The 14,993-nt window shown below is 29.7% G+C and overlaps 2 protein-coding genes across 2 annotated transcripts; both read right to left on the bottom strand.

The window, feature by feature from the left end:
- Positions 1–689: 689 nt before the first annotated feature.
- LOC11412853 (isoflavone reductase) lies at positions 690–2,389 on the bottom strand. The gene is made up of 5 exons (XM_003612003.3): positions 2,035–2,389; positions 1,819–1,953; positions 1,442–1,679; positions 1,139–1,342; positions 690–1,028 (listed from the first exon to the last, which is right to left on the bottom strand). Exons 1-5 carry the CDS (start codon positions 2,248–2,250, stop codon positions 865–867), a joined length of 957 nt encoding a protein of 318 aa, XP_003612051.1. The 5' UTR covers positions 2,251–2,389; the 3' UTR covers positions 690–864.
- A 9,452-nt stretch (positions 2,390–11,841) lies between these two features.
- Positions 11,842–13,703, bottom strand: LOC11416966 (isoflavone reductase-like protein). The gene is made up of 5 exons (XM_003612001.4): positions 13,327–13,703; positions 13,082–13,216; positions 12,757–12,994; positions 12,457–12,660; positions 11,842–12,333 (listed from the first exon to the last, which is right to left on the bottom strand). The coding sequence occupies exons 1-5, from the start codon at positions 13,510–13,512 to the stop codon at positions 12,167–12,169; spliced, it is 930 nt and encodes a 309-aa protein (XP_003612049.1). The 5' UTR covers positions 13,513–13,703; the 3' UTR covers positions 11,842–12,166.
- Positions 13,704–14,993: the final 1,290 nt, after the last annotated feature.

The following is a 14,993-nucleotide window of genomic DNA, read 5'->3' as shown; positions in this document are numbered from 1 at the left end:
TCAGTCACCGAAACTCGCATTTGCGCGGCCCAGCTCCGCTGGTACAGCAGCCTGGCAGGCCGAGAATCTGTCCAGCAGTTAAAAAAACGCAAAAAACAAAACAAAACATAAGACACAAACCTGTTATGGATGGATCTGGATCCAGATGAGTGAAAAGAGAGAGCAAAGAGGGGTTTATATATATGTGGGTTTCTATTAATTTAGAAAACGCGTGGGAAAAATTAGGAGGGAAGAAGCGTGGGTAAAATAGGGGTATGGGTGGGTTTTCGTCATGAATGTGGAGATTTCATTCTCAGGAATTGAAGATTCCAGCCCCCCACCCCCGGGAATAAAAATAGAGAGTCAACGGGTAAATAAGATTCCTGGGAATCATTTATTCCTGGGTATATTATTTTTGTTCCCTTCTACCAAACATAGGAATATCATATTTAATGCCCTTATACCCAGGAATATATTTTTTATCTCCCAAACAAACACCCCCATAAAAATAAAATAAAAAAATATTGGTTCATTCTTTCTACTTTTTTTCTTTTGCATGTGTGTAAATAATTTAAATTTATAACCGAGACCAAACAAATATTGCTTCATACGGTAGATCGGTCCATCCTGACGTGGGTATTAAATAATTTATTGAGTCACCCATTCACGGGCAACAACAAAATAATAGAGTGATACTAGTGACACAAATGTGCAAACAATAGAACAATACAATATTATTATTTTTGTAAAATATTACATCAATTGGAAGGTTTATTGAGAACAAGACAACAAGGACAACTAACAATATAATTGATGTGGTACAACATGTGAAACTATTAAGAAAAAATAATCTTTGTCTTATTTAACATTTCCGGGATGACAAACTTAGACAAATTGATTCAAATATTCATCAGCAGTGGTGTATGTGACATCAGGATAGGCTTCAGAAGCTTCAATATCTTTGGTTGGATCAATCTCATAAACTGCATCTCCTTTTATTTGTTGTGAATGATACAATGCCAACAAGTAGTTATGAGGGAATGAAGATTCTGCGTAGTAAGCATAGATATAATTAAAATCAAATAATTTTAACGATTTATTGATTGATTAACATTGTAAAAATTCTTAACAATATTTATAAAGCGTTTATTTTACTGACCTTGAATATCCTTGAGAACTTGTTCCTCTGAAACATAAGTTTTCTCAAGAGTCTTCCCAATCTTTTTCTCCCAAAGAGAAATAACCTCATTTTGGGTCAAATAATTTTTGGGGAGTCTTATATGGACAGCTTTGTTCAATGTGTTGGGATCATTTGCTGCTTTAATGGTAAAAGTCCCAACATCAGCCTCAGTGACATAAGCTCCTGAAAAAAAAAAAAATTAAGGCAAATGTTGAAACAATTGAATGATGTATGTTTAGTAGAATACTAGTACTAAAACTGTTTTGTGAATAAGTTTGCTACCTTTCACATTTCCATCTCCAAGAATGACAACTTTATCCCGAGGAGGATCAGTGACGTCGAGTTGAGCCAAGTTACGTAAGAAGTAACCGGTAAAGGCGTGGCAACAAAGGTAAGTGTAAGGAACTCCTTCAGCTTCAATTACTCTTCGGATACTCGCTTTTTCTTCAAAAACTTGTCTAACTGGCTCAACTGCCTCGTGACGGTCCACGTCTAGCCCAAATTCGGATGGGAAAAATTTCTGTAGACACAAGAAATTTAGTACCAACATTCAATATAACAAGCCGAAATCTAACCAGCAAAGGAGCTATTACTTAATAGTTTATTTAGATTGACTTATTTGAACTTATTTAGTGTGGTGTAGTGACAAATTTGCTCACCTTAACGTTTCCAGCTTCTTTAATTGCTTTAATAATCTTGACCTGATCCTCAATTAGTAGTCTACCAGCAGCACAAATCACAATATCAACTTGCTTGATTGCCTTAACAAGAGTTTCATGATCATTTATATCACCCTGCAGAGTCAAAGACATATTGATTAGAAAAATTTAATTAGTATAAAATATAAAATTATTTCAGAAATTGAAATCACTTACTTCAAGTAGAATAACTCCTAAAGATTGGTAATTATCAATAAGCTCTTCCTTGGTTTCAGGATTAGCAGCTGTAATAAGCTTTGGCTTGTTAACATTGCCAGGTGTTTTTCTAACCAAAGCATATGTTGGATTTCCTGCTTTAATACTTGCCCAAACTATGTGTCTTCCAATAGCTCCTGTTGGTCCTAGGATCAGGATTTTGTTTTCAGTTGCCATTGGAAGAAAAAATAACTTTAGTAAAAAAACAAGTGTGTTTATGTGTGTCTGTTTTTTCTTGTTCTGAGTAAGTTACCAAAGTAGTAGTGAGTGTGTTATGAATAAACTATACTTTGTTTGATATTTATAGGACTAATTTGGATTGCCACCAACTTCAGTCTAGCTACTACTTATCAAGTCTCTTTGTGTTTTAGTGACCAAATAAAAATAAAAATATTCATTTTTGTTGAACTAGTGGCAGCCTTTGTTGGTCAAAATTGACACCTCACTATGAACATTTTCTATGAGGAGCAGCCTTTTAATTTGAACCGATATTTCTCTTATTGATGATTAAATAATGATGATAGTTTGACAACTATGTGGAGTACATATCTTATCTTATAGTATTATATATTTGGGAAAGAGAGATAGAAGAAAATAAATAATAATTAGGTTAAATTACACTATAGTTAATTTTAGATATTCATTAAAAAAAACTTAATTTTAGATAATAATTAGGTCTTTTATTGATTTTTCATTGCAATTTTATTGTTTCTGTCTATTTGCTTATGAATTTTCAGATTTTTAATATTATATTTATATGCAAACATATATGAAAGACCATATATTTAAAAATTGAGAGGTCATAAGAAAAGAAAATTATGAATTTAAAACTGAACCAAAATTAAAGAGCAACAATGCAATAAAAAAAATAGAAAAATGATTAAATAGTTAACTGAAATTAAGTTAAGGAATCACATGTTTACTTTTGTCTAAAAATTTAAATATATGATGAAAAGGAAAAATGAAATTAAGAAAATTGGATGCAAAAGTAAATATAAGAAAAGTGTGAAAATGTTACTGTTATTAGGATTCGATTCTTTTGTCAAAAAAAAAAAATTAGGATTCGATTCTATTATTTTTTGGGTCAATTTCCTTTTTGTCTATTAATTTTTTTTTTTTAGATTTCACTCTAATGTTTAAATTATTTTCTTTTAATTTGGTCTTTTTAAGTTACAAACATTATAAATATTTATACCTTACGATATCACAATATATATTTACCGTATAAAAGGAGATCAAACTGTATAATGTTTTTTATATTTACCGTATAAAAAAAAAAAAACTGAAGAGACTAAATGTCTAATGTTTATAATCAGAGGAGTCAAAAATATAATTTAGTCATTTTGCAGTCCTTGTAAATAAAATAAATTATAGAACTAAAAACCAATTTAGAAAAAAATATTGCAACTTGGCATCTATAAAATACAAACGAAGTCATAGAGATTTCATTAGTAAACGATTTTGCAACCACATCAAAGGAAAACGGTGACAATCTTGTAGTTGTTGTGATAAAAATGAAAGTTATTGTTTAATGTAACTCAATTGATAGAAATATTATATTATATTATAATGGTTGAGATCTTAACTCCGATTTTTGCATTTTAGAGCTAAAACTTTAGCAACTACATCACTTGGCTTAAAGAAAATTACTCCCTCCCTAATTATAAGATCATTTTGCTAAAATCACGGGAATTAAGAAAGTGGATATTTGTATTAAAGTTGTTTGTAATCACTATTGTTTTTACAATTTTATCCTTAAGAGAGAGAGTTAGTTTATGTTTTCCATATGCTACTTATTGCTGATTGAAGAAAAAGATGTATAATAAATAGGGGCATGTATGTAAAGAAATAATTAATGTAGTTGGAAATAACAAAGGGGTCTTATAAAAAGGGACAAAAAAAATCTCAAAAGGGTCTTATAATTAGGGACGGAGGGAGTAAATGACTAAATAGACAATTATCCTTCGAAATTGTAAGTTTCATCAATTATCCCCCTGAAATTGCACAACGTTAATCAATTTACACCTTCCGTCAAATTTTTCTATTAGTCAACATGACGTTTTCCAAATACCTCCCCTGAAGTTTTGCACTTATGTGCAAAATGCCCCCGAACTTGAAAATTTATATATTTTTTTCTTATCCTTGACTCAAAAGATATTAAAGACAAACAACATAAGATATGGAAATCTAAACTCAATAATATTTTGTTTGTGAATATAATGAGCACATGACAATCAACATAAGCGTATCCTATGGAGCCTAACACTATTTGTCAATATTGATGTGTTTGGCACCATGTTGGGAGTCATAAGCTAGAATTCCAAAAAGAATTTCAATTCAACATTGTTTTGATAGAAAAAGAAGCAGTTTAAAATACTCATTAAGTAGGATTGCATACATGGATACAAAACGGGATTAGCCAGCTATATTTCTGTGGGGATTAGCCAGCTCCATTAATTGTTTCTCTTTAATATCTTTTGAGTCAGGTATAAGAAAAAATATATATAAATTTTCAAGTTCAAGGGGTATTTTGCACATTAGTGCAAAACTTCAGGGGAAGGTATTTGCAAACGTCATGTTGACTAAAAGAATTTGACGAAGGGGGTAAATTGATTAACGTTGTATAATTTCAGGAGGATGATTAAAGTTTTGTTAATTTCAGAAGGATAATTGAGGGGAATGTATTTGCAAAGTCATGTTGACTAGAATAATTTGACGGAGGGGGTAAATTGATCAACGTTGTATAATTTCAGGAGGATAATTAAAGTTTTGTTAATTTCAGAAGGATAATTGACGAAACTTATAATTTTAAGAATAATTGTCTATTTACTCAAAATTAGATGATCACTTAAAAAATCAGTCCATATATACAGTCCATATATACATTGTGAATGTCTCACAGATCATGACTAATATAAAATGTTATCGGTTGCTTGATTGATACTGCTAAATATTTTGTTTGAATATTTTTATTGTTTTTTACTTTAATAAAATCATAATTTGGTTTGTCCATAAATTCTAACTCAATTGGTAAAATATCGAAATTTTTATATTAGACGTTAGGGCTGATATTTGAACCCCAACATCTTTATTTGTGTGTGAGAGTTTAAACTGACTTGTCATTTCATCTTTCGGCAAAATAAATAATAAATCATCATCAGAAATTTGGTATTTGGATTTGTAAAGGTGTCGCAACTGAATTCCTAATACTTCCGGTTAGAAAACTTACCCCTTTCTTTTGAAAGGAAAAAACTTAATTCCCAACCCATCAGAATTACAAATTAGTTTTAAAAATTTACATCACAATTGTTGAAGGCATCTTGAGGAGAACTTTGTTGCTAATTAACCTTTGAAATTATACACCAAGGATAACAAGTTCGTAACAAAAAAAAAGACAAATGAAATCGATAATTTAAGTTAGGGAAGTGCAAGCTTCTTGATTTTGCACCTCTCTTCCCCATTAAGCCAATCCCTACCTGGGTAGTTTCTTCTAACTTAGCTTGACAAATCCATTCAACATCTCATATGTTTGTGTATATATATCTTTTTTTATCAGCTAATATTATTCTCGACAAGTTGTACACAAAAAGTACCAAAGAACCACCTAACCCACGTTATATTTGAAAGTAGAGCTGTCAAAACGGGCCGGGCCGTATGGGCCAGCCCGTTTAGCCCGAATAAATATAGGGTTTGGGCCTAAAATATTGAGCCCAAATTTTAATAGGGTTTTTTAGCCCGGCCCTTAAAAGCCCGGTACCCGTTAGGGCTAGCCCGAACGGGCCGCGGGTAGCCCGTTAGTCAGCATAACAAAAAAAAATCCTATAAATTATATATATTTTTCAAATAATTCTTTACTTAGTTGATTATCAAAGTAAAAAACAAAAGTGAAAATTCAATGAATTAACACAAATATAAATGTAATATAAAATTATATTTATTCGTTTCGTTATTTATAGTTTTAAAGATCGAATATATAAATATCTATAACCATAACGTATCTAATTTATTTAAAATCATTTTCCTCGTCGTTTTAGTTTACGAAGTTTGTACGAAAATGTTTACAATTTATTTTTGTGCTAGACATTATTTAAACATATTAAAAATATTATTTATAAAAAATTTATAGTAGTGTTTTATAGTACTTTTTAAAAATAAAATATATATAATTTTTAATACGGGCCGGGCTCAGGTAGTATATTTCAATCATGTTTTTCAACCAGGCTTTTTAGCCCGGCCCGCTAAAGCCCGAAGCCCGTTAGACCCGGCCCCAAACGGGCCGGGCCGTCCGTTTTGACAGCTATATTTGAAAGGGTTAATTAAGTTTTTAGTCCCTATAAATATTTACAGTTTTGTTTTTAGTCCCTACAAAATAAAATCACACTTTAGTCCCTATAAAATTTTCCATCACCATTTTTAGTCCCTGTAAAAAAAAATTCATCAACAGTTTTGGTCTCTAAAATGTCAGAAGGACTAAAAAGTGTGATTTTATTTTGTAGGAACTAAAAACAAAACTGTGAATATTTATAGGCACTAAAAACTTAATTAACCCTATTTAAAAATAGGACAAATGTTATATTTTATAGGTGAAATACCTCTTTTGATTCTTTAAATTTGACAAAAATATACAGTTAGTTGTTTAAGTTTTTCAATTTTTAAATAGGTCCTTATTACCCATTTAAAAACTTTAAATAAGTGCATTAAATTAACAATTTAAAATGATATATTTGAAATTTAAAAAAACTTAAAGGACCTATTGAAACTAAAAAAAAAAAACTTAAAGACTTATTTAAAGCTTAACAAGACTATTCCGATATTTTTGTCAAACTTAAAAAATAATAAAACGTATTTTGTTTATTTTATATAGATTCTTTGTATTGGATTAGGATTCTATAGGATTTTAAAAGACTTTTTTATTATGAAAAAGTCTCGTGGTATTCAATCAAGACTTTTTGCAACTTAAAAAAAGTCTTGTGATATTCAGGCTGTGTTTGGTAACACAAAAAAGCTAGCTTATAAGCTTGTTTTGATAAAATGAGATGTGTTTGGTAAAAAGCTTTTCTCATTAGCTTATAGCGTTTTTTAAGAAGCTAATCCAAGTAGCTTTTTAGCTTATAGCTTGTAGCTTTTTAGCTTATAGCTTGTAGCTTTTTATACTTTCTTCCAATTTTAACCTTTTCTTAATTTTATTTTATTTTATTATAATAAAAAAAAAACTATCCACTATCTTCTTAAACTAACCATGTTTATCATATATGACTTTTTAAATTTTCTTGTCCACTTTTTTTGTTTTTTTTTTTACTTTGCTCATAATTCATATAATATATAATTTTATATAGAATTTATAATAGTGAAGCAAGTTTAGTTAAATAAAATTCATAAAAATAAAATAAAATTGTTAAATAAAAAAGTTCGATTGAATTCATAAATACATTTATTATTTTGGAGATGAAAATAATTTGAAATATATTTAAATATTTAAAAATAAATGTGTTAAGTAATAAAAATTGTATATATGATATTAGAAAAAAAATTAAACAAGCACGTCCTTTTATGTCATTTTATATTTATAGTCACTTCAACAACTAATTTTACCAAACACTTTTAATTTTAATGAGCTAACTTTTCAGCTATAAGCTATCAGCTATCAGCCATCAACTATAAGCTAGCTTTTCAGCTATCAGCTATCAGCTAGCTTATAGCTTTTTTTTTACCAAACACACCCTCAATCAAGACTCTTTGTCATTTTAAAAAAGTCTTGAGGTATTCAATCAAGACTTTTCATCACTTAAAAAAAGTCTTGCGATATTCAAAATCATTCAAATTTCGAAGGATTGTTTAATAAATTGGATTTTGATGGATTTTGTGGAATTTTGTAGTGTAATTTTAACAAGAAAAAGTCTTTCATGAAAAGAAGAGATTTCTTGAAATTGTTTTTCTTTTAAAAGTTAATATCTCTTTCTTCTCCTTTCTCTCCCTCTCTCCCTCTCCCTCCCTATTCTCTCATTTCTCTCTTCGTTTCTCTATCTCTCCATTCTCCTCTCTCTCTCTCTCTCTCTCTCTCTCTCTCTCTCTCTCTCTCTCTCTCATCTCTCATCCCCTCTCTGAGATTTTTATCATTCACGCTTGTAAGTTTGTTCTTTTTCCCCTAAAATTCATTGAATCCTTTGAAATTTTAAAATCATATAAAATCCTTTGAAATTCTTTAAAGTCAGTGTGATAAATCTTTTAAAATCTTGAGTGTATAAAGTCTTTTACATAAAAAATCTTTTAAAATCTCACAGAATCAATACAATCTCACACGGTCTTTTAAAATCTTAAAGACTTTTTTTAATAAAATAGTCTTTTAAAATCCTAATTCAATACACCCCATCTCAATTTGTTAAAATGCAGCATTAATCGTAGTCATACTTCGAGAAGAAGAAAAATCATTATCGTGTTTCATAGAAACACCAAAGAAATTAGAAAAGTCTTTTGAAAAGAAAAAAAAACCTCATGACGTAAGTAAGTGCTTGTTTTTTTGACCGACGGCTAGGGAGGGTCGGTAGTGTAAAACATGGTCTTGAATTCAACTTTTTTTTTTTTTTTTTATGATAAAAATCTTGACTTCACTTTAGGCATTTAGTATCAAGTTGATAATCAAGCATATATTTTTTCTTTTTATATTTTACGTGATCAAGCATGACATTATGATCTCTAAAAAAAAAACAGAGACATTACGAGTCATGTTCTTAAACATAAATCCGTCACAAGTGAAATTAGGTGATGGGCAGCCATTAACAATTTCCCTACATAGTCCTAAAACTCTGGTAAAAATTAGAAAAGGCGGAGTGCTCAAATGAAGACTTTGTTCAATTTTCAAGAAGTAGGATGTTCAAATCCAAACCAATCCGAAATAAAACCGTAAATCGATCTAAAAAATCAAATATTTTTGGATGCGCTTGAATGTTGTTTTGTAAAAACCGCTATAATCAGATTTCGAATCATTTTGGATATCCCAAAATCAATCCAAATTAAACCGCATATATTTGGATGAGATCGGTTCAGATTTTTTTAGAATAGTCATTCAAACCGAACCACATTGATTTTTATTTTAGATTGGATGGCATTTTACCTAATAATCGATCCAAACCGCACCGCAAACACCCCAAATAAATATTATGAACAATGATTATTATTATTTTTGATCAAGAATGATTATTTGAGCTTCATGATGATGCAATTGATGCTCACTTGAAAAGAAAACAGAATGAAAGATTGCAATGTTGGAATTTAAGAATGAAAGATTGCAATGTTGGAATTTAACACCGTAGCCAATTCTCATAGATACAAATTATAGTATATCTAAATGATAATGAATAGATAAAAAAGTTGTGCCCATACAGATCCAAAATTTTAAATTTTTAACTGTGTGAAATATTTTCACAATAGTTCTTAAATATATTAAAATTATAAAGATATACCTAAATGCGACTTTCCGTCTTTGTTTTTTTTTCTTTTATCATTAAGTATGTTTTATACTCTCTCCGATCCTGTTTACAAGAGAAAGATCACTTTTTAGATACATTGAATAATGTATGTATCTAGTCAAGAATCTAAACCAAATATATAAATTATTTAATGTATCTAAAAAGTAAATTGTTTCTTGTAAATAGGACCGGAGGGAGTATTAACCAATAGGGTTTGGGTTGGGTTTGGCCAAACCCAAAACCGAACCAAATAGGTTTAGGTGAGGTAAAATAATCACCTGATATACCATTGGGTGGGTTTGGGCAAACCCACTAATTTTTGGGTTGGGTTGGGCAAACCCACTAGTTTTTGGGTTGGGTTGGATTGGGTAGTGGGTTACCCAACTTATTTTTTCTATTTTTTAATATTAAATGACTAAATGACAATTCCTTATAAAAAAAATTAAATATTACTCTACTTTTTAATTTTCTTAAAAAAAATGTTTAACTTATTTTTACTATAATTTTATCCATCATAGAATATCAAATAATAAACTCCATCATAAAATACTTGCAACAAATTAAAGTTGCATGACATAAAATTGCATTAGTATCAAAATAACCAAAAAATACAACATCTTAATTTGTAACTATAATATGTTTTGATTTTCAATATATTGGGTACAATGTGTATGTTTTGGAAATATAATTTTCTTCTACTATGAAATAAAGATAAAAAATATTAACATTATTGGATAAATGAGTTTTTTGGGTTTGGGTCTGATTTTATCCGAAATCCATTTATTTTTATAGGTTTTCCATACCCATCCAATTACCCAACCCAACCCTTTTTTTTTTGGGTTCCTTGAGTGAGTTTGATTGGATTTTATGGGTTGACCCAACCCATGAACACCCTATTAACCAACTTATCAATTTGGTTTTTAGGGTGTGCAAATTATTAAATTTGTGTACCCATATAAAAGTCTATTAAGAAGCCATATATTCATGAATTTAATATTCAATGGGTGGGATTTTGCAAGGGAAACATGAGGTGTAAGGTTGTTGAGTATGAATCAACAAATTTACACTATGTACTCTATAATAATAAAAAATTAAATTTGAATAAGTTCTTTTAAAAAAAGTTAATAAAATATTGTATATTTTATTAACAGGTGTAAGGATTTAATAAGTAATTTAATAATCAAGCAATATACATGTGTTAAAATTCTTCGATACCTTAGTATGATAACTCTTTTGAAGTATGATCGTCACTAAAGACAATGTTAAAATTCTTGATGTGGTTTAGCTTCATGCGACTATAGTCTTTATGGTGGAGTATGACAGTTTTTTTGAACTATAATCGTCGGAGAAAGAATGGAAGTAGATGTACCATTTTAAATTAAGATAGAGATTATTGGTGTTGATTGGAAATATATATGTGGAAGAAGATCCATATTTCTTAGAATTGTAAAGGAAAAAGGAGACCAATGCTATATATATATATATATATATATATATATATATATATATACACATGGGTTTTCTAGGATACACCCACTAGTTTTTATTAAGGTGTGTTTTAGCAAAGATATAACTAAAAAGTTGTTAAATACACTTTAAGGTGAATGTTGCTAAAACACACCTCCTAAAAATAAGTGGGTGTATGTTAGCAACTCCTATAGGCATTTGCTAGGATACACCCACTTATTTTTTAGAATGTGTGTTTTAGCAAGTTATAACTAAAAAGTAAGTTAAATACACCTTAAAGTGTAACTTGCTAAAACACTCCCACATAAAAACTAGCGTGTTCTAGCAAATCTCATATATATATATATATATGAGCTCTAATTCTTCATTATAAAATGCATCGGTCAGAAACACTTTAAGTTTATATTGTACATTATTCTTTCTCCTGTGTAAGGGGTAGGTTAGATGTTTTTTTTGGAGCGTATGTGTGTATTGAGGTCATGGGGTGGTTGAAGATAGTCTACACATTGTAACAATTTTTTAGACAATTGTCGTGGATTTTTCTCGTCTTTGAAGTTTTTACGTTGTATTTTTATATTTTATCGTGTTATTTCATTTTTCTTTGTCTTTTTTGTTTACCACAGCTTCATTATTCGAAGATAAGGGTGGTAATAATCGAAAACTGATATTATTATTATTTTTTTTGAAAAATAAAAAAACTGATATTATTAGCCATGAACATATTTAATTTAAGAATATTGGAGTATGTTTTTGCGTTAATTTTTCGTTGCAATTTACTAATGATAACAAAAGTTATTCCAACTATTTATTTTTCATCTAAGTAATTCAAACTTAATTGCATAAATAAAAAGATACGGACTTTACTTGTTACTATTGGTATAGATATATATGATTTAGCATCATTGCCATCATACATCTAATCATTGAAAATGTACATGTAAGCATTAGCATAGTGATACTCATATCCTAATAGATGTTCATTATCTGAACTTTAACTCAGTACATGGTAAATCGATCATTACAAAGCAAAATGTGAAAGGATTCTTTTGACGATGAAACAAACACAAATGGTTAACATAATTCATAAACACAAAATATGAAAATTTGACCAATACTACACTTGTTTTGGCTTTATTTTGGTGAAGAGGTTTGTTTTGGCTTCAAACAAATGCATTCAAGTAGTTGTCGACCGTAGTGTATTTCACCTCAGGATAAATTTCAGAAGCTTCCACACCAAAAGAAGGTTCAATCTCAAAATTTGTACAATCTCCTTTTACTGACATGGAGTGACCTAATGCCAACATTAAGTTTGCAGGGAAAGGAGACTCTGCATAGAAGAAAAAAAATTCATATAGCATAAGTATAACATATGATATATGTTACACATTAAATTGTTTTAAGGTATTGCTATCATAAATATTTTCATTAAAAAAAGATTGTTCGTACTAACCTTGAATGCTCTTAAGAAGTTGATCCTCTGGAACATAAATTTTCTCGAGGGTGCTCTTAATTTTATTCTCCCACAATGAGACGAGTTCGTTGAAAGACAAAACATTGGCAGGAGGCCTAAAGTATACAACTTTGTTCAAGGTTCTTGGATCGTCCACTGCTTTAATGGTATAAGTCCCGATGTCTTCCTCCGTGACATAAACTCCTAAAACACGAATTTCAAATGTACAATTTTAACAGGTAATCGAGTATGTCCATGTAGAAAAAAAAAATGTTTTGAAAAGATTTTGTAAGATGTTACCTTTGACATTTCCATCTCCAAGAATGACCACTTTATCGCGGGGAGGAGATGTGACATTTTGTTGTCCTAATGTAGGGAGGAAGTATCCGGCAAAGGCGTTAGAGGAAATATAAGTGTAAGGAATTCCTTCAGCTTCAATTGCCCTTCTGATTTTTGCTTTTTGCCCAAAAAAGCTAGCTACCGGCTCAACAGCATGGTGACGGTCAACGTCGATCCCGAATTCAGATGGGAGAAACCTCTGATAGGAACAAAATAACACCAATTTATATAGCTAATTCAAGTACATAGCTATTTTAATTCAGTGAAAAATAAGACCAATTTGTACCTTGATGTTTCCTGCTTCCTTTATTGCTGCTATGAGCTTAACTTGGTCATCAACTTGTGCTCCACCAAGTGTTGAAATAACTACATCAACTTGCTTAATTGCCTTAACAAGACTTTCATGATCACCCAGATCACCCTATAGAATCAAAATGAGAAATAGATATTAGAATATTTATTTGAACTTTGAAATAATTAAATAAATATGTATGAAAATAAATAAATTAATAGTGATTGAAAGATACATACATAAAGTAAAGTAACTCCAGAGGTTTTGAAGCTCTCAATAAGCTTTGATTTTTCAGGATGAGAAACTGTGCTCTCCCTAATCAAAGCAAACGTGGGATGTCCTGCTTTTGCACTTGCTTCAATTATGAATTTTCCTATGTAACCTGTTCCTCCTAGGACTAGGATTTTGCTCTTCTCTGCTGCCATGATTATAATTAAAGAAAAATAAAATTCCAAAGTAGAAATTCAAAGAAGTTGTGTGTTTGTTGTTATTAACTTAACTGTGTGGCTGTGACTGTGTAGATCAAAGGGATTGATCATTCTATTTGTAGGACAGCACCATTCCCTAATGGACATAAATGTCCTTAGTCACAATAGTCATTAGTTCAATATTCCATGCTACAAATTTTTCTCTTTTACGAATCCATTGACTTTTATTAAGTTGATTGTAACATGTGAACTCCTTGAAGTTGTTGGATTTTTTAAAAATATGATATATTTTCCGCATGTATTTTTTATACCATGTTTTTGACGGAGGGGTCACTGGTTTAGAATTCTTAAAATGTTAACTTTTTTTTTAGTGCTAAACTAGCACACACTAAGGGCATAGAAATGGAGAACAGCTGTTCGAATAGGAAACAAAGTTTTGTGTGATTATAAAATTTGGACACAATATTTAAAAATATATTAAAAAATTAAAAAAGAAGAGAAAAGAATTAAATAATGTATATTTTTAGAATAATTAAACGACATGTGATTTTATATATGTGTGATTATAACTTTTATTTAAGGTTAGATTGTGACCAACGAAACATTTATCTCGAATCACCGTCTCAACATATCAAATGTTCTTTCAAATGTCCCTTTCATTTACTTGTCTAGTCTTGCATATAAACATAATAGTAATGCACATGGCCTACATTTGGACTAGCTACATGTATTTTCTCTCAAGTCCAATGGAGTTTTTTTTTTTTTTTTTTTTGACAAGGTGGTCCAATGGAGTATTTGTATATTATTAATAATGTTAGCGGCCAAACATATCATAAAAATATATAAAAGAGAATCAAATGGCGATGCATTGAATTTGAAGAGCAGTATAATATATTTTATGACATCGTGCTCTTCGGTCATCAAAATGGTCCCATTGAAAATGATATAATTTTTCTATGGTTGATAGATGATCAATCTATCCAATCAAATAAAGTTAAATATTGAATGGCCGGATGTTTACATGCAACTACTTTTATCATAGCGGCACCACTAAACTGTTAGCACTAAAGTTTTTTTTTTTTTACTGTCATTATAATCTTCTCTTCAAGATCTTCGAGAAATCCCTAAATAGTTAAATCTGATCAATACATTATTCTGAGTTAAAGAAAAAACTCATTATCTATTTAAGTGCAATTGCTTGGTTAATTGGTTAATTAACACAAAACTAATGGTTAACTTATTAAAAGAAAAATTAATGTCGAGAAAATTTTGGGTGATCACGATCATTTGAGCATATTATTAGTTAAATAATACTACCTCCGTCCCTAATTATAGGATCCTTTTGAAAAAATAACGGGAATTAAGATAGTGGATATTTGTATTAAATATGTTTGTAATTACTATTGTTTTTACAATTTTATCCTTTAAGAGAGAGTTGGTTTATGTTTTCAACATGTTATTTATTGTTGATTGAAGAA

Source organism: Medicago truncatula, chromosome 5, assembly GCF_003473485.1.
Source record: "Medicago truncatula cultivar Jemalong A17 chromosome 5, MtrunA17r5.0-ANR, whole genome shotgun sequence".
In the NCBI taxonomy this organism is placed as follows: Eukaryota; Viridiplantae; Streptophyta; class Magnoliopsida; order Fabales; family Fabaceae; genus Medicago; species Medicago truncatula.
Note: the sequence above shows the minus strand (reverse complement) of the source record. Positions and strands in the feature narration are given on the sequence as shown.

Excerpts from the sequence above, each read along its gene's own strand:
- LOC11416966 (XM_003612001.4), bottom strand. The coding sequence starts at position 13,512 with ATGGCAGCAGAGAAGAGCAAAATCCTAGTCCTAGGAGGAACAGGTTAC. Across the intron at positions 12,661-12,756 it reads TGGAGATGGAAATGTCAAAG|GAGTTTATGTCACGGAGGAA; the intron begins GTAACATCTTAC and ends TTCGTGTTTTAG. Across the intron at positions 12,334-12,456 it reads ACTTCTTAAGAGCATTCAAG|AGTCTCCTTTCCCTGCAAAC; the intron begins GTTAGTACGAAC and ends TCTTCTATGCAG.
- LOC11412853 (XM_003612003.3), bottom strand. The coding sequence starts at position 2,250 with ATGGCAACTGAAAACAAAATCCTGATCCTAGGACCAACAGGAGCTATT. Across the intron at positions 1,954-2,034 it reads TAGGAGTTATTCTACTTGAA|GGTGATATAAATGATCATGA; the intron begins GTAAGTGATTTC and ends TTGACTCTGCAG. Across the intron at positions 1,680-1,818 it reads AAGAAGCTGGAAACGTTAAG|AAATTTTTCCCATCCGAATT; the intron begins GTGAGCAAATTT and ends TTGTGTCTACAG.